Source organism: Varroa destructor, unplaced genomic scaffold (assembly GCF_002443255.2).
Source record: "Varroa destructor unplaced genomic scaffold, Vdes_3.0 BEIS01000003.1, whole genome shotgun sequence".
Classification (NCBI taxonomy): Eukaryota; Metazoa; Arthropoda; class Arachnida; order Mesostigmata; family Varroidae; genus Varroa; species Varroa destructor.
The window spans coordinates 12,013,103-12,037,060 of record NW_019211456.1 but is presented as its reverse complement, the minus strand read 5'-3'; the positions used below and the strand labels follow the sequence as shown (position 1 = coordinate 12,037,060).

Below are 23,958 nucleotides of genomic sequence, written 5' to 3'. Positions count from 1 at the left end.
AGAGGGTGAAGTGATAGGCTAGTCACCGAGCTACGAAATTTCCCACAATTAAGTGGTAAACAAAACATAAGGAATTTGCGTGTTCAACTTAAACGTAGTTTCTTATCATGTCTGTCGCGCTGCTAGACATGATCGTGTGTATTGTCATTTTGGAGCCTTAAACATTAATATGGTTTATAAGTACGTATTCGCTAGCTGCTACAAAGTCATGGAGTTGATGTCCAAAGATCATCATACCATATACTTCTTTACCGCCCTTAGCAACTTTCTGCTGAGCCTACTAAGACCCAAAAATCGTGCCGTATGTTCCTTTATCGTATGTCTTTAGTGTCACTACGCTTTTTAAAGAAGTATTTTCATATATTTACTTCAACAATAAAAAAACGCGGCCACATCCCGGCTCGAGCATCGACTTCATAATCTTCACGCTGTCTAAACTCTCGCAATCTCCTGCTCGTATCGGTTCCACTGTTTCCAACGAACAGAGACAATTTCCCCCGCTCGATGCGATCAACTACGGCTTGCACTAGTCCGCGGCAGCGGGCCCATACGAAATGCCTGCCGTACATTTTTATAGTAGTACTCGGCTGTTCTTTTTACTGGATTGCGTTCATACTTCCATTTTCGGTTTAAGCGGCGATGCAACACAAAATGATGTCTACGGCTCTCTGCCGCGAGCTATTTCAGTCACATAGTATACACGTAACTACCACGTGTCGGGACCAAATTCCTGTCTAAATATACTGTTCTTTCAGGCGATGAACATTTTTTGTGAACTTGGATAGCACTACCTACAGCAGATAGGAATTTAATTTCTTCGTTCAACACGCTAAAGAGTGCCTTCAGCAAGAAACCGTCTACTTAACCCACTCGTAACTGTATTTTTTCCATTACATCTTTCGCTTGTACCCACAGATGGCTTATTTGTAGATGCACTGTTTTAGAGACGGTGATGATGATTCAGTGGGCAAGATTACACAAAATCCGAGCCAGATGGTGCTCACGAAATGTAATTTGCTCGGAGCACCCCGGCACACGTGCTAACCTCCTCCGACATATAGGATTAACTCAGTAGAGTGACAGACTTTAATTTGCTACCCAAGAACATAGCTTATTTAAGAAACGCTCAACTTTTCTAAAAAAATTTCTCCAGGCTTAGTTCCTCCTAATCCACAGACTATCGAGAAGAACTTCCAACCATCCAGTTGTTTGCAGCACAACTCCCCGCAGTTTAGGTTTATTGTCAGCTAAGCTACCTTGCTACATAAAGAAAACATTCTGGCTTAGGTTTATCGTTAGCTGGCAGAGACCAATAGTTCGTATCCACGATATATATATATATATATATATATATATATATATCTGTACGGTTTCTTGCTGAAGACACTTTTTAGCATGTTGAACGCAGAAGTTAAATTCCTACCTGCTGTAGGTAGTGTTATCCAAGTTCACAAAAAATGTTCATCGCCTGAAAGAACAGTATATTCAGACAGGAAACGTGTATATATATATATATACATTTTACAAACAGGTTTTACAAACAAATGGATTAAAAAAAGTGGATCAAAAAAACTTTGCAATAAGAATTACAGTAATCTAAAATTGCGTTCTAACATTTAGCACTCAAAAATTTAAAACACGTTGATCTTATTCCAATACTTAGTTATAGTGTATGCTTTGTATAAAACAAACGAATTTTAAGGAAATACTCGATCGTCTTGCTGGAAATATATGGTAATGCAAGATCGTACAATAATTATGTTTATTTTACTTTGTCTTCTAAATAGTCCCATATCTTTGTTTTAACGTTTTTGTTTTAAATTAACTTCGGGAAAAAATTAAAAACCGAGAAAATATACTAATTGTAGTATAGTAAAACATGGTATATAACTCGTTTTTGCCATAATTAACAAGCAATCGCAGTTCATTTTTGACAACGATCCTCCGTAGACAGTTAGGCTGGTGAAAAAGCGTCTACTCTATCCTGACGTATTTTTTATTTTAATTGGGCCTCAGCTTCATCATGAACTGAAACTTAATGTAGAATGAGGACTGTCATTGGTTCGTTGTTCTATTATGAGTACATTCCTGAATACATGAATTCATTCATTCATTCATTCGTTTGTTGGTGTTTTGCTGATTTCTCGCGCCTACAAGAGGCGCGTAAATTTTTGCCGGAGTGAAGTGATGGAACTTGCTAGAAAGCAATGAGGTGAACTACGCAGTAATAGATGTTCGTGGCTTAGTTCTATTAGACGTAGTCCAATCGTCCAATCACAAAGAAAAGTGGCGAAGTTTGATTTTATGGTGGTCTTGCACTTGATCTTAGTGTCTTCAAAGTAGAAAGTTCTTTTGTGGACTTTTGTTTAGATTACGTACTGGTTGATGCAGAGGAAACGTTTTTGTTAGTGGAGCATTTAGCAACGGTGAGATTTAATTTTAGGTCTTTTCGTCATCACAGAGACGTTATAGACTCAAACCTACTTCGTCTAAAGCTGACGGTCAAAACCGAGATCGAGGCCTTCAAAAAAAATTACCCTAGCATCGTTCCCGTATTTCTTCGTGTTTTCATATTGACACGGTGTATGGAGTCTGCAGCAGCTGATATTTCCATTGTCGCTGAAACAGAACACGGTGGAATAGCACTTGTGGTTTTTACAATCAGCACAGGAACTATCTATTTAGCTCTTGTACGAGTTCGACGGGTAAAAGGAAAAGTAATCGCTTATTGTAATACGATAAAACTGAAATAGAGGATTATGTGGTTACTTCAATAAAGGATAATTAAGCTAATCACAGACGGGATTTGTTAAGAGGTAAGCAGGTAGTTAGGTAAGACTAGCGGCTCGCTTACTACGAAGAGACAAGCTCAAACAAGAATATTATATGCTATCTGGAGAACGAATTACAGTTGCTCTAGTGGCTGGACATCGATAAAACATAAAATGCGTAATAAAGCATTTTATGTCAAAATGGCACGAACTCTGAAAAACGTTACTGCAACTTGCGTACACAAAACAAAAGCAGAGTTCGACCTCACTTTACATGGAACTCATAAATAAACTCATGAAACAATTGCCAAAAATATTGTAGTTCCAAATCTCGGTTAGCCTCGTAAACGCATCAAAACAACATCCCAAAAATTGAATAGAATGATTCGAAAAAATGTAAAACTTAGACACATTAATAAACAACAAATCGTGTAACACGTCTCCTAAGGAAGACCCGAACCATCGACTCTTTGCTTTTAAACACGCTTTTAAAAGTTCGCGCGCTAAGCAGCTGCGCTAACTAGGAGTATGAAAATTATTGGACAAATTCTTACAAAATCAATCATAATTTTTTGTTATTGGATAAAATTGACATATGTCCAACTTATTCGTGGTAAACGGGCGAATTGTTTAATACCATGCTGGATTCATTGTTTGTGAAAAACAAGAACGAAATGTAAAGGTGAAAGCATTTCTAATTGGTATAATTTATAATTCAGTTGATCTGTAAACAATTATGTTTGTCAGCACGCCTAACTTTAACACGATACAAGATGAGCAATTCCAACAGATGCACCATTTCGCTGTTAGAGTTTACATTCTTTTTAGGTTCTTAAAGCATTCACTGAACATTTTATGAGTATCATGATGATATAACATTTGCTTTGCTTATATTTTTTTCGTGTTCATTAATTTATGCTTCCAAATATCAATGAACCTACAAGACTCAGCTAAGCAATAATAATCGACCTTGAATATTGTAGAAATTCTTTTATTTTGACACAAGCTCTATACGTTTGTTTTCGTTTCCAGTATGCGCCGCTTTTTTTTCCAGTAATAATAAAGGAGTTGTAGGAGACAATGGAGGATGATATCTATGGTGATCTCGAGGTATCGTCCAGTTCATCATCATCGTCTTCATTGTCGACGTCGTCTTCATCGACTTCAGCGTCGTCAAACAACAAGAAAAAGCAAGGCAAAAAAGAGTCTGAAAGCCAACCAGAGAGAATTCACCTAACATCTTTAGCTGGCAATGATGGAAGTGACCATACCACGGTGCAAGAGAAGCTTGCCTCAAAATCTTCCCCAAAAAAGAGTAGGCAAAAGGATGAAGATGATGGCCTCGATTCAATGGACCTTATGGACGAAGGACTCACAAATAAGTTCAAGGAAACAGCCAAAAATAAAATGAGAAATCCGGATAGGAACAGGCCACCACCAACAAGGGTTAACCATATACAAGTAGAAAAGGTTTGTAACTACTATGAATGGATTTTATATGCTTTATTTTATGTTTGATATATAGTTTTATTGCTGCCATGCATGTCGTGTATTCACATGTAGTGGAGATATTCGCCAAGGTTTAACGCAGGTTATTAATCTAAGGTTATTAATCTAAAACATATAATTTCACTTATTATTTATAGCTCAAACATGAGATCGGACTACTGAAAAAAGCGAACCACCAGTTGGAGATAAACCTCGCTCTCCTGTACAAATCGTCGCATCACATTATTACCCTGAAGGACAAGGAGCTGAGCAAATTAAAGAGCAAGTTAGTTGCTGTGCTAATTTGTTGTTTATTACACTTCAGTTTCACTTTAGAATGTACTTCAATAGAAATCAAAACGTTTTATTCTCTCAAATAATTATTTTACAGTAATAGTAAGAGCTAACGTCGGGTAACTCTTTGGTCGTTCCATTTGCAGGTACGATGCCTTGTGCTTTCGAAGGAAGCTAGCGCAGGATTGTGCCAAGCCATTGCCTTCGATAGTTCCTCAAATGCCGGGTAATTATGAGCCTCATTCAGCTCCACAAGTGCCACGACAGCCAGATCATTCCCAGAAAGTAACCCCATTTGTTTTTGTAGACAGTAGGCAGAGTATGCGCGAGGAGCTTGATACACTTCGAAATTATCTACCAAAGCATTCCCAAAGAGCGGTTTCGGAAAGCTCCAGTAAGAGTCAGGAATCCACAGGTCAAGGAAGCGAACGGAAAAAATCATCTGAGTTTGAAGAGTCTCGACTGTGTAAAGAAAACAATGAAAGATGCTACAATAGTAAAAACGATAAACGAAAAGATAGCCATAGACGAAGTACATCACATTCCGACAGGCCCCCACGGAGGGACAGCAGAGACCGACGTGAGCGCGATAAACACCCTCAGAGGGATAGTTATGGAAAGAATCAAAGGGAACAAAAAGCTGTGGTTAATCGAAGAGAAGAAAGGCTAAGTCAAGAAATATCCTATAGGAGAAATGGTAAACATGGCGATACAGGAGATTCGAATCGAAAACGAAAAGTAGAGCAGGAGACAGAAAATTCCAAAAGACAGCGGACGAACGAGCGAAAAACACGTGAGCGTATATGCAGGCTTGTTTCAACCAAAACTGAAAAAGATGAAGCGAAAATCAGTGATGGTCGATCGTTGTCTAGGTCGGAACGACACTTCAGGAGAACGGTGAGTCCCCAAATGAAGAATCGTCGCACTTCCCCAAAGACCGAGGCCCGTGCAAACGCAACCAAAGAAGATGACTCTAAAAAACCATCTGTTTACGAAGAATCTTCAGTGGAGTTTCATGTGAAAACGCGTGTTTCTCAAAACCAAAGTCCTGAATACGAGCAGTTAAAAGAAGATGGCGAAATTTCTGAATCAGAAAGCGAAAGTTTATTGCAAAAAGTTCAAGAGTTATGCAGATCTCCAAGGAAGTCTGCGCGTACGACAAATGCATCCACCCGACGCCGTGCAACTTCGCTAGAATCGAAATCAAAAGCAGAGGAACGACGGGTAAGAAGCAGGTCCTTTCAAAGACATTCTAGTCCTAGTACCAAGCTTTGCAACAAACAGAAAAGCCCTCATAAGAACAAAGTTTCACAAGAAGTGGACTGTCACAAATCTCGTGACGTGGGTAATCTTAATCTATCTGCACAGAAGCCTTCCCGAGAACCTAAAACAAGAAAAGGTTCCTCCACTATCCCCAGAGCTCCACTGGAAAAAAAATCGCCAACCCATAAACTTTCACGGTCCTCAGAAAACGAAAAAGGCGTTGCCGGTTGTACAACACCAACAGCTAGAAGAAGTCCACGAAAATTAATTCCAGACCATAGTGAGGGATTAGTCATGAAGAACCCCAATTTCTCGCATATTAGCCCCACCAGTAGTGAATCTCCGAAGGCACAGTCAATACTACGAGGCCATCCATGCAAAATTCCGTCGAGAATGACAGATGAGACAGAAGACCCTCGTAACCCAAAAAAAGTAAATGAAATGCAACTTTTTTTGGCCATTCCACGGTATCTGGTTCAAGAGTCAGAGGAGACGAACTCACAATATAATACCGAACAAGAGCTCTATAAGAATAACAGAGGAAGGCAATTAGAGACTGAAATTATAGAACTAGTTAATACACCACAGCGTCGTTCCCCACGTAAGAAGCCCCGGCCTTTGACCGGTTGTCCGGCTGATGGAGCAGATTCACCGGCAAGTGTTCAACTGCCCTGTGATTTTAGTTTCCTTGACCAAGTGCCGCTTAGAACACGAACGAGTCTAAATAGTGATAACGATAAGCCATTGACCCCAACTCTCAGTCCGACGTCTTCTTCGGTAACGCCCACCGGATCCAATTCGCGACTCATTGGGCAGCAGGTACTACTCCATCGCGAAACTTTCGAATGGCATGAAGCACATTTTACTCCTTTAGATACATCTACAGTACCAGAAACACCGGGAAAAGAGTATGATGGGACTCCGTTAATGACAGCTGTAAAGAATGGCAGAACAGCAGATGACGTCGGAAGAACTCTCTACTTTGATAAGGTCACGTAAGAGAGGCAATGTCGCCTCAGTGTTGGAAAACATTGCTTTTAGAATAGGCCAATCTTTATTGCTGTTCTAATGAAATACATATTGCAGCCAACTACATACACTATATAGATATATATATAGCAACACACAGTTATACAGCTAGATGGATTCACTTTGTGAAGAACGCAAACGTGAGCACATTTTCTGTTTTTACGAGGATGGGTAATCATCAGCTAGTTGTTGAATGGTGATTAGTGATAGCTGCATAATCGCTAGCTGAAGAATATAGCGCGAGGTTAACGAAAACAAGGAAAAAGTTATACGAGGCCACTCTTGAGACAGGCAGTTTTTTAATCTTTGCAACTGCCGAAAGCTGTCTCGTTCAGGTCTTGATTGTGTTTAACGAAACCAAAAGTACTGCTAAGCAAGGCCGTATGATAACTGTACATTTTTTGTAGACTACAGCGGTTGGTCTCTATTCAGTAATTTAGTTCATAGATGAACACGTAAAAGATATAACATATACGCAGCAGTCTTGTGTATTCATTAACATAATGAACTATTATTATATATTTATGAACATATCATTATTGCAACCAGAAAGACCAAAGCTACGGTTTGGCTCGAAGAAGAATTGGAATGAGCACACCCTCAATAAATAGATAAGGAGTGAATGTATAATAATTCAAATTAATCTAGTCAATTTATAAGGATACACACTACGTCATCACTTACTTTATGTTGCCTTTTGTCTTTGGACTCTGTTGTTCTTCTATGCATTAAGTATTGCGTGCCTTCATAATAAGCTGGCGTCTCGAAATATTAATGACCGATAGCTTAATCATATGGTCAAGATTCACCGGCAGCAAAGTTTACGGAAAGAGTAGATATTCCATACCGAATACAACTTCTACATTAGCTTCTATAAAGTAGCTGGTGGAGTGTTCATCACTGACTACCTAAAAAATAGAACGCACAAGCCACTATAACGTATGCTTTTTATGTAATTTAGGATGTAATTTTTTGCATATTAGGATATTTTCCAGAAATTATACACTTAATAGCATTACATAGTTGTATTTAGTAAAATATTTGAAAAAGTACCGCTAATTTGTGTAAATATTGCAGATTTATATGTACTTACTTTTTTATTCTAACTATTATGGTTATATATTTACAGTGTTCGAATGAATAAATCACTAGATTTGTATGTGTGTGTCTAGCTACTAGGTAAAACTGTCACAACAAAAAATAACCTACCATACGTTTACTCAAGCATATGTAATGAACCATTAGCCAGTTTGAGTACTATTCTCTAAGACCTAATGAGTTGAGCTTGGCGCGGTAAGCTACTCCGTTTATGGCAAGAGGTACGATGAGTTACCTAATTTTTTTACATAATATATCCATAGATTTACTATTCGCTTAGTCCCTTATACAACTTTGTTGTCATACTACTGCGACAGGTTTCCGTTTGGGTTAGCTGAATTTTAATAACCTAGTCTTTGATAATTTTTAATACCAATAAAATCCCAAACACTACTAGGCACTTCGACAGCTATTGGGCTAAAAGCACATTGTGTCATGATTGACATGTCAGCCTGTAACATAGACGCTTCAAGACTCCAGATTATCTGCGATGAACGATGAATTGCCACGAATCAAGCCACCGCAACCGTTCGATGTCCTGCGGACTTAATGAATACGTGCCATAAGCGAATGTCACGTAATGGAAAGCTGTCCACAAAACTAATAAAAGCCAGGAGAAAACCCCTACGTAAAACGCTCGTGAGACCCAAGCATGACGCGTGCCGCTAAGAAAGGTACTGCAAAAGCAAAACAATGTTAGTGACGAGTACAAACACAACACACTAACAGCATCCGTTCAGTGCACTCTCGTTACTGTTAACATTAGTTATGAGAGAATAAGGTACCTTGGAGTAGATAAACGTTCCGTCGTCCTTAAGATTTTATTTCGAGAAAATGTAATGGAATATATGTACTTCTACAGATTTGCTGTAATGATCTAAAACGAAATATATAACCAAGCAAATTGTTTTTAGGTAGCCTATAGAATGTGTCTAATCAGAAAAGCAATCCATGTATAGGCTTTGTGAATTGAAAGCCCTAGATTTATTTCACAATAGATTAAGTTAATCGTGGTAATTTCAATACCATTATCTGGAAAAGTTAGATTTGTATGTCTTACAGTGGAATACGTAAAATGAGTCCTCCTGAAACTAACTGCGTATGAACGGTTGAGTTGTGAGTAACTGGTCCTTACCTAATTAGCTGGTCGGTAAACTGCACGAGAGCTGCAATGAGCATCGGCTTGAATATGGCAGCTGGCAGATAGTGATGGAGGAACAACGAACGATCGCAAAAAAAATATGGAATGAAATTAATCAAGTAGCCTCCAACAAGGACTTCAGCGCACAATAGAACGGCACGAAACATATCTGAAATATGGCAACGGATTTGAGAACGAGACATTATTACCCGTTCTCGTAATCGATGACTTTATAACATCTGATAATAATAGCAAACTGATAGTTTTATTCTACAATATACATAAATTTAATGTAGCTAATATTTAAAGTCTTTATTTTAACTGAGTCAGCCTTTATATAAACCTACGCCTCAGAATTTTTCACAGTAGGGTAACACACCTTCCGGTATATCATAGCACAGTCTTCGCCTACGGAGAAGGCATCCGGCAAGAAGGCCAAGATATAAAGGAACAGCAAGGGAACCGGTCCACCAGAGAATTGGATTTCCTAAAAGGAAAATCTGCGCGTTCGATTCCCCGCTCACCCAGTAGGCAACCCCTCGAAGAAGCAGCGGCCACTCTAATGGAGTAGACGCAAATATATGATCCTCAACATTTTCCTAGCGATTTAATTAAATCGAGTCAATAAAACATTATGTCAATAAACATGCAACTAAAAACATCGATAGTGAAACGTTCGTATTTTGATACATTAAAAATATGATGCCATATTTTAAATTCCAAATTTCAATATGAAACGAGGTTGATACATTTATGAAATGAATGGAGCAAATATGATAGTACCATTCAGATATATTTGGTCTACATAGTCAACCTATCTTGTAGTTGATACTACATAATTAACTTACATTATCAGCAACGAGCATCTTATACTGAAGTTCAATAAACTTCTGCCAGAAGGTTAGCTTAGTTGGCTCCAACGGCACAAATTCAGCGGTAACAAGATCCAGCTCCCTTTCTTTCTCGTCTTTCTTTTTTGTGTATCTAAAAATTACATGAAGTCAAATATTATAAAGATTTAAATAGTTTCATATTTGGCTCATAATGTAAGTTCAGTTGAACTATGACAAATATTTCAAACTCTACTTCTGCAGCTGTGTTAACAGAACAACTGGCAGGTTGGCCACAAAAGGGAAGTGTTTCTTTCCAGATTTGAGGCTAATATTATCGCATCCTGAAATTTAGTAGGCAGGCACATAGTTACGCCGGATACTATCGTGAAGATATCATTTAATCTCACTCAGACGAAGGAACAGAGTGTATATTCTGGCCTATTACGTAAATTGATTTGGCGCTCATAAACATATTTAATAGATGCGTGTACAAAATGCTAACGTTTCATTTTAAAGCGGCATATTTTCAAACAAAAGGACGATCCTATCGTTCCCTGTTTTCGATCTAGATTTAATCATGTTCATTCAAAACAGAATTTGTATTTGACCATATTTTTGTTGTTTAGTTTTCCTACTGGCTTACCTATGCTCCTCGACATTCCAGATAGTGTCATCTTGTTCGATCGAGCGATCGGTGACGACCTCGTGCTGATTAAAGCCCCATTCAGGTAACTGTTTACCCGAAAATTTAAGAGCTTGTCCAGAATCAACGTGAACTAGCCGAACTTGCGAATGTATTGTTAGCCAGTAGTCACCCATTCTATCCCTGTTTAGAATTTCCTAAAAATTGGCAAAGAAATAACACGCATATAGCAAAATTGTTGACGCACATAGCGAGTTACTACTAAATTATTCGCATACAAGCCATACAATGTCAAACATAAAAATAATTGAACAGTCCCAGATGGAACTAATGACTTAGCGCATTTACGGCTAAATGAATATAGCCTACCTACTTTATTGGAAGGTCGACAAAAAATAGGGTAATACTTAACAGCCAGCTTCCTTTCAACACTACTTCAACTAAACTACTAACTACTAATTACTATTTCAACTAAATACAGAGAAAGTTCACATAGATACCCGTGTAGGACATGGCAAATGCTCTCTTTTTCGAACACTTACGACCTTCCAGTTGGTGTGTGGCGGAAATCGTGTTATGTTATAGTCAATGAAACAGGACACTTCCTGAAAAGCTGGACTCATTGGGGATGCAACGTCATGTGAATTCAGTAGCCGCATCGTGATGCCATGAGCGAACTGTATGATGTCACCATGCCGGATGCGGTCGATAGGCTCCGCTACAACAAGGTCGGCAATGTCTGGCCGCTTCACAATCCACCAGTTGTTCACGTCTTTGTATGAATAACACGTCACCTGCTGCTGATGTGATGAACCTCGTCCATCCGGATATCTGAAGATTCACTCCAACAGCATACAGAAACCAAAAATGCCTGACGTTAAGAGGGTACTGAACAGCAGCATCCCTAAACGTTAACATCGATATATCCAAAACGAGATGTCGTGATAATTAGGTTTGGTCGTTTCGTCAGATAACTATCTTGTTCTATCTTTACTCCATTTCTTCTTAGTCTAATCTCCGTATATAACCATTAACTATATCAGTACTGTGTTTTTTCTTTCAAGTTATCCAGCTTACCGAAGTGGATACAGTTCATTATGAGAATGCAGCCAGCACGTCCTTCCGAGAGAGTGCCTAAGAGTGATTTGCGATCCATGAGCTATATAGTTCGGCTGCCCTTTAGTGATGCTCGCCAGCCCGCCCTCTAAACTCGCCTGAAATCCACTTGTCATGATGGTGTCGTGAGGGCCCGCTTTAGTCAAAATGCTCAAGTGTATATAAAATACCGATAGGTAAATGGCGAGCGGAACAAGAGTGAACACCGTAATCCTTAACAGAGCATGCAGCATCAGAAGACGATCTGATAATGACTTGTCTGGTAACATGTCCCACAGATTGCGAATTAAGATGTATGCGCCTAACACAAGGGACAACCCGCCGACGTACTTGACGCACATGGCACATGCGAATGATCCCGCACCTACAGCAAGATAACCCCACCAGCTAGGGCCAAACCATTTGCGTCGAGGCAGCCTACGGAACTTAAGTACACAGAAAAGACCCAGCATAGAGAAAAACATCAGAATTGTTTCCATTAGTACGAATCGGCTTTGTGTCAGCAAGGCTGTATCTGCAAGAAGTAGCAGCCCAGCGAATGTTCCAGTTGCTTTTGAGAGTCCGAGAAGAAGGCAGATTCGATAGGACAGTGGCACGAGGAGACTTCCGAAAATGGCTGGAACAAGTCGCAATCCGAATATAGGTACCTATGACGAAAACATTAGAAGTCCCAGTTAGCGGATTGTATGGAAATTACTACTATTGTATGGTGTATCAAAAAATATCTATTAAACGGCATAGCAGTACAGGCAAAGAAAACACTCAGTTGAATTTCATTGTTTCAGCTTCAGCTTAATTTTGAACCTGTCTTTAGAATTTAGGTGAATTTAGGTCTTAAAGCAGTGTGCATAAGGCTAAATTATGCACTAATGCTCCGAATTCATAATATCGCATACCTCAGGCGGGTAGTCTCCTCCGATGCGTTCCAGACCCTGTTGGGATCCCTTTTGCCGATAGCCAACAAAGTAGGCAACTGTAGAGATAATTTGCTTACCAAGAGGCGGTTGAGCATCAAAGAAGAAAGTGTTTGAAGCGTAAAGAGATGCATATTTAACAAAATGAAGTTCATCAAAACTGAAAAAAAGACAATAAATAAATCTGCTAATTACATTAGCCGATATTTTGAAGTACAAGTTTTACATGAATTACAATAAAACACTGGACGTTAACTTTGAATCAGATGCAAATGCTTGCCATGTCTGATTAACTGTGTTAAGCTACCGCAAGTGTGGTCCGTGTGTTTGAGACAATTGTGATCACTGTAACATTTTTTGAAATAAGGATACACTTTAGCCTAGGTACGTTTATAAACCCGCATACGTATCATACGTATGCGGCTTTACAAAGCTTTTAAGATCACCTTTCGTACAATGCAAGACTCCAGTCTGGCTTTGTCGGAAGTATCTGGGGTGTACTAAATCGCCGAACTTAAAGCGGTCATAGTAATAATCTATTTACTGACAGAACAAGAGAGACATTCATTTAACTAATTCTGTGTCGCCGGTTTCGAGCAGTTTATAAGGCCCGACAACTGAATGGAGAACAACAAAATACTTACACAACAGCTCTTGGGTATTCGAGTCTGTATAAGCGAGTAGCAAGAGCGATAAGGAAGAACCCGATCAACGGTCCGTCAAGAGTGATCTGAATCTCGAAAAGGCCGCTTTGAGATCTGAAGAACAATCCATCGCACTTTGAAGTCTGCTTTTCAACATCATTTTGCAAAGCATCCTTTCGGTAACACCCATCTTTTACTACCTGTAAATTCATAGTATTCACCGAGTGAAATGTATTGTTGGTCATTGAGCGAGAGTTTCGATTGTATGCTTTGATTTTATTGAGAAGAGATACATTGATAATTATCAATGTGTTACGCTCAACGTACGAGTATCTGATTAAGTTGAATGACATTAGACGGCTCAATAGCTCTTTGTTATTTCGTAGCTGCTTTTAAACGTTATCCAACGATAATTTCTCAAAAAGGATTCAAAGCTTTCTGAGAACTATTGAAATAATAATAATAATTAAATATACGGTAAAGTCATCAATCACCACAGAAATATACGCATTTTATTAATTTGCTGTGAGACTTATCTGATAACAAAGGCCTACAGCACAGTGTGTACCGTTTTCGCCGATCGGGCGATATTTTTTTATTTTAGATATTCGGTGTATTGTACTTTTTACACACCCACGCTAATTTCCAGTTTATTCTGAACTGTGATACAGAATTTACGACAAACTATACATGGAGGCCGGACGTTATAGAAAAGGAAACATGGCAATGTTGCTTTGTTTAACGATAAACATTCTTGCTTTATTCTTATTTATGCTGTCACTCACATTCGTTTCTTTTGTTAGATCACCATCGTCTTTTTTATCTTGACATTTGTTTTCCTTATTGACAGGAGCTGCCTTACGTACTTTCATATCCATTTTGATTATCGTTAGCTATCAGTTTTAGCTCACTTTTCGAACTATGATGTTCACATTTACTTAATACATTTCGAAGGTACAGAAGAACAACACCGGTATACGATATTCACTAATACTGATTGAACACACTTCACTCCACCTGTACGCTAATTCATTTGGATTATTTAAAAGGTCCCTGTTAAATACTATCTAGGTACACTGGTTACTTCTGGGAGGTATCTACTTGTTGTAGCCGTGTTCGACCACTTCTGTGCAACAGCGAGCTTTAGTGGCACCATCACCTGTGAATGTCTTCGTGGCGACTCCTCTGGGATACCGAGCTAAAATCTGGTGGAAAGGGTGGCCAGGTCTTCGAATAGAAGTGACCCACCGACACTGATGATCTTCGAAGCCATATGGAGTCGCTAGTTTTTGTTGGTCGTCGTAAGCGCCTTCTGTGTGGCATGTTCTGATCCGATTGTAGGAAAGGAAAATCGATTGTAAGTTCCATTCATGATTCGAGACACCGTCTAACAGGACTATGAAAACAGAATGTTATTCACGTTCAAAGTGTCGTACCCGTTGGATTTACACCTAATAACGGAATGGAGTGCAAGCACAGCACATCTTCATACTCAGCTGATTCTAGCTTTCCCAGCGGCTATTAGACATCATCGCCGAACCGATTCTGGCTAGAGTTCATGCGGCGGTCTGTCATTATACATCAGTGAAATGATTTGATGTCATCCAAATTTATTTATCTCACTGTAAGCTGCGACCATCTGAACACGGTGCTGGGGGACCTTTGATTCCATCGTCTATTCTAATCTATTTTGGCAGAATTCGAATACGTTTTGCTGTTGGTAAATTGAAATAAATCGCGTACCAGACACGCGGATTCTAAAGTAAGAACATAGAAATCTACGCTTATAATTTTAATATGTAATAAATTTTAGCCTATTACAAGGGAATCCGGCCTAGTGCACCACACGTAGTTCCAATTTGTCTAGGATCAATTCACGAGGGTGAAGTCTTTACTCAGTTTCTGCATTTTCAGTATTTGGATTATAATTCTACGACACATTATATTTGAAATTCCAGTCTTGACCGACAAGGCCCTTATATTAGAAGCCCTGCTCTCGTGGGAAGCATTCTCGATTTTGTTTTTGTTCTTGTTCTTCGGATCCCGATATTCGGTCACCTCTTCACTGTCTCTCAGCGCTTCGATAGCTACTCTCAAAACGTTTGCGTCATTTAAATAGTGCGCTTTCATTTAAAACCTTATTATTTGGAGTGTTCACCAAACCTTAATGAAATCATGTACTGCAGCTTTCGGGGAACAAAAACTTCACAACTAAGCGTTAATTTTTCAGTCTGAAATATGTCTTTGTTTTGGACTAATTTATCTTTGAGTAAATCTCACAAGTTTCTAGAATGGCGAAGTATTTATCAGTAAAATGTGTCTGCTGGCGGCGCGTAGTTCAAGAACTATTCAATTTCGAAGTCTGTCGGATTTACCTGCAACAGCTTATTACTATATATGAGGATTGTTGTTTTCAGTAACTGATTGGTTATTACATCTAACATGCATCATTTAGCATATTCAGTGCATGCGTGTACACTAGAACAATTTAATTTTGAAAAAAACTTTGACGGAATAATAGGTAATTTTTATTATATAGATTACTTTTTAATAATTCTTCTACTTAGAGCCAGGGATAACTGCTAAGTATTCGTTGGAGATATGAAGTTCCCTGTAGCGTTAAAATAGATAGTCCTACGATGATGACCAATTATAGATACCCTAGAAATTCACGTACATGTAAATCAGATTTTTGTTATGAATTTAGCAAATAGAAACGAACGCCGCTTAATTAGAAAATTATTTTATAAAATGTTCAATATCTATGTTCCACGTGGTTGAACGTCAATTTTATAAATGAGAGGGCTCATCCGACAGTTGTTAAAATTAGCGTGTAAAACTTAGGAGCATAGTAGCAAAGAACCACAACCATACAATTTTTGCAACATGTTGAAAATATCTTTATTTTTGAAGTCAAACCCGAATACAGCTATTTCATTCAAATCCTCTTCAGATAGTTACTTTGACGTACAAAATACTTGCTAAAAAGAAATCATGACTGTATTGAAACTAAATATACTTAACCTAGTATATTTGGTTTTGACACACTTATGATTTCCTCGTGTATTAGTATCAGTTAGAATTTATGAGCATGATTTAAAGCCTTTTAATGCGGGTATTTAATGCGTATAATTCTTAAACCCTCTGATCTGAGTATTAACCACAACGTAACTGAAAAGTATGTATGTGTATTTATACAGCTTGGAAGTTATGCGGAGAGACATGTTGGGCATTCAGACAGCAAAGTATTCTCAGTTTATCATTTTCACTCTAGGTTTTGCATAATTCAAAATATAAGGTTATTTTAGGAAGGCTGAGCTACAACTAGTGTAAACCGATGATATATATGTGTTGGGAACAGAACTATTGTTATAAGCCAAAGGTGCAAGCATCGACGGTCATGTAGTAAGCAATTTACGGAACCGCCCGCTGCAAAACTGGGTGTAAATAAACATTCATCCATTCAGGATGACATAAATAAAAACGTCGTATAGCTGGAGGAGACAATATTTAGAGTGTAAGTATTGCAAGCTTTACTTTTGTTGTGAATCGCGGGAGAGGCTGCACTTGAGCAAGGACAACGCGTATATTAGTCGAACTGTCCATGAACTAATTGTGAGGATAACTTAAAGTAACTGTGTTGTGCAAAAACTGTGCGTTAGAACTATTTCAGATGTGACAAGTCTCGTAGGTAGAGAGAGTTTCGAACCAGAAAACCTCGTTGTCTCCTTTAGCATGCAGACTGAACGTTTCAGAGAGGAAGGATCATAAATAATGAATGAAGAACATCAGTTTTTTGTCATAAGTATAAATAGGTAGCATAGATATCTACATATTGCAATTTCAAAATATACATATACACGGCAACATAAAAGAAATAAAGATTATGCTAATAGGATTTTATTTCAGTATGATATGTGATATAGATTCTAATTGAGAATTTTTAGAGTGTCCCTTATTAGGTGGTTATAGCGATAAAGCATTTAATAGAACTATAATATATACAGGATAATATTATGCGCAAGTTGGCATCAAGTATTAGTGAAGGTTACAAAAAGTGCGACGAGTTCATCCACTTTCGATAATCTTGATCTTAACTTAGATTCTTTTGATTCTAAAACAATTTTCCCTAGCTATTGAACAAATCTACCATTTTACGTAGTGTTTTCATAAAGTTACTGATTTTGGTCTTCACATAAAGACCTAGTATTATAACGCTTCTATCGACTACCAAGAAAGACACCGCTGCGACGCAGCCGCCCTCGTGATCTAAACTCGGCAGCAACTGACGAAATTGCCTGCTTAATCTTGTTCTCTAAAGCTATACAGAGTAATGTGTTGTATTTCGCCCGATCAGAAAAGGTTTTCATCGAGAAAATCCAACATTTTTTTTTAATTACAACCAATATAAAGGTTAGAATCTATTAACAATAGCCTAAAATAAAATTGACTAAGAAGAGAAAATGTCAACACTGTAAAATAATCGTATTTGTTTGAAGATTTATACTCTCTGGGAGACGCTAAATAATAGATTCGTTGCGATAAGCAAAGTTACATCATATTCATCCATCATTGTTCTCAAAGTGTACAGCGATATCACGGAGCTCAATACAGGCGTTGCATACTTCCTTTAGATGATAATGATTTATTTAATAAAAACAAACTGCTGAACTGTTTTGTAAATTTTATAGTTCATCCAAGGCACGACACGAACTCTGTTTTTTGTTGGCTTTGGATTGGTTTGAACGCCTCAAACATGAGCGATGAGGAGATGGTTCCCGAAGCCTCGGATGCCGAACCAGCTGAAGAGGAAATTCAGGCCGAAGAATATGATAATGATCTAACAACGGAACATACCTACCTCGGACGAGATCTTGAGACGTTAACTGGCAGGTTAATAGAAAATAGAACATAGAAAAAAAACATAATATTGCTATTTGGTCGATATGCGAATTGAAATAACTGCATCATATAACCCGTACAATTATAAGAGGCGTTCTGTTTATCTTCTTCTTCAGGACGTTTACGGAAGATGGAAGCATACAGTCAATGTTAGTATTTCAAGAGCTCCCAATGCTTATTCCTGGCGAAACTCTCCCTCTGAAATTCTACCATCCGGGAAAAATTAAATTATTAAGCAACGTTATCAAAAGAAAGCAGGTATTATTGTTCTTCAAGCTTCTGTCTCAAGTACTACTATTTTTGACTAGCTGTTGTTGACAATACTAATATTGTTATGCGAACTCCATCGACAAGCATAAAATCGCATTAATTTAGAATATGGCATTGGATTTTAATATTGTCATATACAATACTGTGCGGCTCATTATTTTTAGCTGTTGCACTCAGTTTAAAAGGTGGCTCTTTCGTATGTACGTTTAACTCTATATGGATTAATGATGTTTGCAAGAACCATAGCCGTAGAAATATCTAATATTTTTATGATTATCAGTTATTCGGCGTGCTTCATCCAGGCCAGAAGCAATATGGCACGACAGCGGAGATCCGGAACTACAAGTTAGTAGTACAAGGCAGTGCGGAGCCGCGTCCCTGTCTCACAGTTATAGCGGAAGGGATAAAGCAGTACGTAACCTTTACGTTTTTAATATGTGCGTTGAAGATTGCTCATCGAAGATATCAGGCTAATTTTTATAGAGAGGTGTCAGTATAAAACGCTAATGTAGATAAAGGTTTCTTTTGAAAACTATCTTCAACAACGAAAACACACAAAAAATTGTTCTTCCATTTTAATCGATCGAACACGCATAAATCCCGCACTGAGATAATATTACTCTCCTGAGCACAAAAAGAGCTGGAGCAATCCATTTCAGGATCGGTAGGGCATAAGTGACTTGGTATCGACGTCTATTATTTTTTTCTACAATCTTTTAATAAAATCTCCACTAATATTTTACGATCATATGTACCTGTGCACCTTATATACACTAAATTATAAAATTCTACGTGCATTACTGCGGTTAAACACCGCTTCAGACGGTTGGCTGTCTGCATGGAACGATGTGGATTTACATCCGGTTTCGAACTCAAATTACCTTGCGTATCCTCAAGTTTAGTTGGAAGACACGTTGGTGTTGTGTTATCATGGAAAGTACCTATTTTTACTGAACGATCAAGTCAACCCTTTCCTTACCTAAATTGTCGATATGGGCAGGCGAAGTTTTGCATATTTGCCGTATAAATAATCAACAGAAAAGACATAAATGCATGATTAACCTTATCGTGTTCTTTATGTCTAAATACAGATTCCAGCTCATGGAGGAACTCTTAAGACATCAGCTCCGTTTTGTAAAGGTGCAAATACTGAAAGACGTTACACTTCAATCCCCTGAGAAACGGCTGCTGCTTGAACGGCAAAGGGATCGCGGTCTGATGACAACCTGCTCACCATGGCCAAGATTCTTATACAACCAATTTGACAAAAAATATCTAGTTCAGAAAGTCTCAGAAGCGATAGCGCCCTTCGTGAAGAAGGTAAGAATGCGTTCGTACTGTATTTCAAGTATATGCGTGCTCATATTTTCTGATTCTATTGGACTAACTTCTTTGTTTAAGAAGATCCCACCGTGCACGGATCCAGTCAAGTTTTCCTATTGGGCAGCTGCCAACTCGCCTGTTAATTCACATGAGCGGCGACTTCTACTCGCGGCAAGCTGCACTCAGGATCGACTACGGATGGCCCTTGTATACCTCAGTTTAAACTGTGATATCTGCTGTAAAGGTTGCCATGAAGTTATCAGTAGCAAAGCATATATTATCTCAATGTCACGAAGCGGGGCACAGGTAAGTTTTTTTTTACAGGTAAAACAACTGACCTACTCTTGGCATAATTCAATAAGCAATGAATATGTAGTTGATGAACATAATTTGTGGAGAGCTATTCCTATATGTTAGCGGAGTATATCTAAAGTCAAATCTTTTGCCGGAACTTGCCAGTAATTACTTATTGTGACTCGTAAAGCTGGTTTAAGTTCATAGCTTATGTCAATAATCATTCAAAGAATTCAGATATTTCAACCTTTTTGGTCAAAGTGAGACCCTTCTTCTTCTGTACTTACATTTTAGGTGTTTGTCAGGGAAGAGCTTATGCTATAATTATTGGATGCAAAGAATTCAAAAAGCTTTATACATGTAGTAAAAGTTTCAAGTTGCACACATGCATTAGGCATTGCTTCAGGTGGCTGACTCATAGCAGGAAATGAATTATGTATGCGCACCACCACTAGTTTTTAAATTTACCAAGTAAATACATTACTACTGAACTACGTACAAATGGCTTCAGTGACGTGATTTTTGTTTTTTTTTTCTTTGCAGGGCACATTTGTAAACAGAGTGGGTTATGTGCATAATTTGTTGACGGTTGGTCAAATACGGCGGATAATTTATCAGGGGGCAAGAGATGAATCATTTTCATGGTATCCTGGATATGCATGGACCATTGGTAATTGCTCGGAATGTCATCGACATCTGGGGTGGAAGTGAGTTATCCTTTTCATGCAAGTTTAATCATGTATATAAATACATCAGATATCCTGATCATAATTTAGAGCCACACATTCTACACTTGTACTACTATAGACGCGTATTTATGCACATATGCTGCATTGTTTCATATCCTGCACTATAAATTCTGCGAACAACTGCTTAAGGCTCTATTAAAACAATGTTTGGCGTAGCTCAGCTTCTGATATTAATCGATAGCAGTCATAGATAGCCATATAGCTCCTGTCCTTAAAACACAATATGGATAAAACACATACCTCTCATAAATACCATTTTTCCCATTATACGATTTCATGGTATGCTACCGATCATGAAGATGTAGCATTTAATTTGATTTTTATACCTATTGGCGCAACGCGTTTGTGATACAGAGGTTCAGCTAGCTTTATCTCGTCAGGTCAGTCGTATGACCATATACTCTTTAAACGTAAAAACAGGTGGACGACGCCACGAAATAATCCACGTCACTTAAGCAATCAGGACATCACAAGCTATTTTCATGTAAACGATATGACATATATGAATTTTCGGCTATTTGCAGATTTGACACAGTCAAGCACCTCAAGCCCGCAACCTTTTGGGCTCTTAGTCGAGAGAATATTGAATTCCGAGTCCTGATGACTCAAGACAGACTCACTGCAGCACAGGAAACGGCCGAACTGTTTGCCGAGCAGGAAAACGACGAGGATGCTGATGACCAGGGAGCTCTGCATGAAAATTTGTACTGGTTTTAGTCACCGGTTGGGCATTCAGAGGTAGATGTTCTGCACTTCTTCCACCCTTATTAAGGAGTAGTGCCACCTTTGACGTTTTATGTCATCACATTGTAATGATATTTCTGGATGGGAGGTAGCTCCTAAAGCTTCTTGTTGTCTCGTCGTCTAAAAGTCTTACAAGGAAGAAGTACGAAGGTACTTGATGAAGACAGAGAACATTCGTTGGCTGGCTCGGACATTTCTGATTTGACTACACCTTTATAAAATGGTTAATGATTCTATTCTATGGTTGGTATCTACGGGTACATTTTTACGAATCTTTTGTTAACTACGGTTTTTATTTTGTAAACTGGCATGACCTTTACTACGATAAAGCGTAGAGGTAAAAAACTTGTTTTTTATAGGAATGTTTCTTATATGACTAGACGTAATTTTGCGACGAACCGATTTAATTCTGCTAATAATCATTGGGCACTCTGCCACTGCGTTTCTTTATTACACTATATTATTTTTAACGGAGAACCTTTATTAATGCAGGACGATTATCAGGTCGCATCAGGATTGGACGCAAATACTTTATTGGCTTCCGACAACAAGCAAAGAAAGCAATTTGTTTTGCAAATAACTGTAAACATATTAGTATAAATACCTGCGAAGCCCCGTGAACGCTACACAACCTGTTTGAATAAAGAAATTTAATTCCTTCTTTAAAGCTTTTATTTGAAATGCACTGTCAAGGCCAACGAAAGCCTGCTAGACGCTTTACAAAAAACTCCACTTGTTTTTATAAAAAAAATAAGCTCAAGATTAATTATTAAGGTTTTTGTGTACACTTATGAAATGTAGGAACCAACTTCAAATGCGTTCGTGGTGCTGTTGAAGTAGATTTATCCCTGTTGCGGACATATTGACAGAACTAATGTATCTAATTAAAATACAGTCTGTGGTCGATCAAATACGCCCGAATAAATTGAGTGAAATAGTCCGAAGGCCAACTGCGCAATACTAAGATTTCTTAAAAAGAAAAACTTTTGGCTTATAAAAGCGGTATTATCTATCTTAAACCTAATACCCGGCAGGCTACTACCCTACATGTCGATAATACATCTGCAAGCATTTTCAGACTGCTGACAAACCCTCTCTTATATTAAACATTTCTTGGCAAGTTTACGGTCCTTGATCCCAGCCTCGTAAAGTCGGCGACGAAGTGTATCTCCGATATAAAATCCACGGGTTTTTAGTTTGTTCTGGAAGATATTATACGAGACGAACCTTTTATTGTATTTTATAATAACACAATCCTCCTGCTTTGTAGTGATTTTTAATACCGACCTTACGCGACACCAGCTGGAGGTTTTCTCTGAGCTATCTACGTTGGCGATTGCATACTTAAAAACATGAAACATTTAAGCAGTTTCGCGTTGTGCGCCTTTGTTTTAACAAGGCCGTCTACTAAAATGTGTTCTGCTCCCAAGTGGGATCTGTTCCTTTTCTCATCTCGACACTTGTACGAAAACGTTCAAACCTATCAAGCTCACTTAGATAACACCACCTAGTTCTTCAGCACCGACAACAATCGTGTGAGATGATGAGATAGAGCGCATCGGCTATACGTACTACGAGATCTCAGCACAAATCTGATTACCATACGCTATCATATTTGCAATTTTCGAAATACAGTATGTCAATGTGAAAAAGAATCATGCCGCTTCCGTAAGCTAACGCCCACTTGAAAATATCCTCTTTGTATACTGCGCAGTTCGCCAGTTTGACTGAATTTATCTTAACAAAAGAATATTGTCGTTTACTTAATTATGAATTCTAAACGCAGCGTATGATAATTTATGATAAGTATCCGTTACCTAACATAAATCTCATATTTTGGAAACTAAAGTATATCAAGAATAACAATGAAACCTGGCAGGAACCGTGAGATGTTTGAGTTAAGTTATCCTGAACTAACTATTCAATCCACGTGGCTCTAATAAGATGTATTAATTATGCTGGCTTTATTGAGATGTTTTTTGTATATAATGATAGTAATTAGCATAATTGTAGTAACGTATATTTACATTAAGAATGCTAGGTATCCATTATAACTAGTCGTGATCAGAGCTGCAAGACCTAAAAGAACAGAAAAGTGAGGCATAGCTTCAGGAAGGTCGTGCCTCGTAGTTACCTTGTAAGTTATTCTGATACTTATAAGATCTCTACTTAGATCTCTACGGAGTAGTGATCTATGCAATTTTCGACATAAAAGCTTAGCTTTTAGCACAGCGCTGAGGTGCTAAACTGCTTAATCCACAGCCTGCCATTTCTAAAAATACATGCGAACACAAAAAGGTACGTAATCATAAATTAATTTGCCTGGTGCATCGTTTCTATAGACCCATTACTAAACAAATGCAGGAAAGGTAATTGGTGTACTCGAAACAGAGATCGAGAAATTGAAAAACAAGGTAGCCAGAAAGGAGTAAGGTATAAAAG

The 23,958-nt window shown here is 38.2% G+C and overlaps 3 protein-coding genes across 18 annotated transcripts; 2 read left to right on the top strand and 1 right to left on the bottom strand.

The window, feature by feature from the left end:
* The first annotated feature begins 2,134 nt into the window (after positions 1–2,134).
* On the top strand, positions 2,135–7,484 carry LOC111246463 (uncharacterized). 5 transcript variants are annotated; one of them, XM_022796096.2, is made up of 4 exons: positions 2,135–2,212; positions 3,804–4,241; positions 4,418–4,545; positions 4,700–7,484. In XM_022796096.2, exons 2-4 carry the CDS (start codon positions 3,852–3,854, stop codon positions 6,813–6,815), a joined length of 2,634 nt encoding a protein of 877 aa, XP_022651831.1. In that variant the 5' UTR covers positions 2,135–2,212; positions 3,804–3,851; the 3' UTR covers positions 6,816–7,484. The 5 variants fall into 5 exon arrangements, with proteins under 5 accessions (XP_022651831.1, XP_022651830.1, XP_086840754.1 ...); XM_022796095.2 differs by having other exon boundaries at positions 2,135–2,426; XM_086984628.1 differs by lacking the exon at positions 2,135–2,212 and adding an exon at positions 2,433–2,816.
* A 291-nt stretch (positions 7,485–7,775) lies between these two features.
* On the bottom strand, positions 7,776–14,158 carry rt (Protein O-mannosyltransferase rt). Of its 3 annotated transcripts, XM_086984640.1 has the most exons (11): positions 14,020–14,158; positions 13,235–13,434; positions 12,573–12,750; positions 11,638–12,323; positions 11,103–11,391; positions 10,561–10,757; positions 9,933–10,068; positions 9,464–9,683; positions 9,079–9,253; positions 8,729–8,820; positions 7,776–8,488 (listed from the first exon to the last, which is right to left on the bottom strand). In XM_086984640.1, the coding sequence occupies exons 1-10, from the start codon at positions 14,110–14,112 to the stop codon at positions 8,757–8,759; spliced, it is 2,238 nt and encodes a 745-aa protein (XP_086840766.1). In that variant the 5' UTR covers positions 14,113–14,158; the 3' UTR covers positions 7,776–8,488; positions 8,729–8,756. The 3 variants fall into 3 exon arrangements, with proteins under 3 accessions (XP_086840766.1, XP_022651837.1, XP_022651838.1); XM_022796102.2 differs by lacking the exon at positions 8,729–8,820 and having other exon boundaries at positions 7,776–8,620; XM_022796103.2 differs by lacking the exon at positions 8,729–8,820.
* A 292-nt stretch (positions 14,159–14,450) lies between these two features.
* ohgt (E3 ubiquitin ligase component cereblon) lies at positions 14,451–23,483 on the top strand. Of its 10 annotated transcripts, XM_022796109.2 has the most exons (9): positions 16,758–17,039; positions 17,926–18,127; positions 18,253–18,394; positions 18,687–18,817; positions 19,498–19,726; positions 19,808–20,035; positions 20,567–20,730; positions 21,297–21,510; positions 22,009–23,483. In XM_022796109.2, exons 1-8 carry the CDS (start codon positions 17,009–17,011, stop codon positions 21,487–21,489), a joined length of 1,320 nt encoding a protein of 439 aa, XP_022651844.1. In that variant the 5' UTR covers positions 16,758–17,008; the 3' UTR covers positions 21,490–21,510; positions 22,009–23,483. The 10 variants fall into 10 exon arrangements, with proteins under 10 accessions (XP_022651851.1, XP_086840778.1, XP_022651849.1 ...); XM_022796116.2 differs by lacking the exon at positions 16,758–17,039 and adding an exon at positions 14,451–14,591 and having other exon boundaries at positions 21,297–23,483; XM_086984652.1 differs by lacking the exon at positions 16,758–17,039 and adding an exon at positions 16,604–16,751 and having other exon boundaries at positions 21,297–23,483.
* Positions 23,484–23,958: the final 475 nt, after the last annotated feature.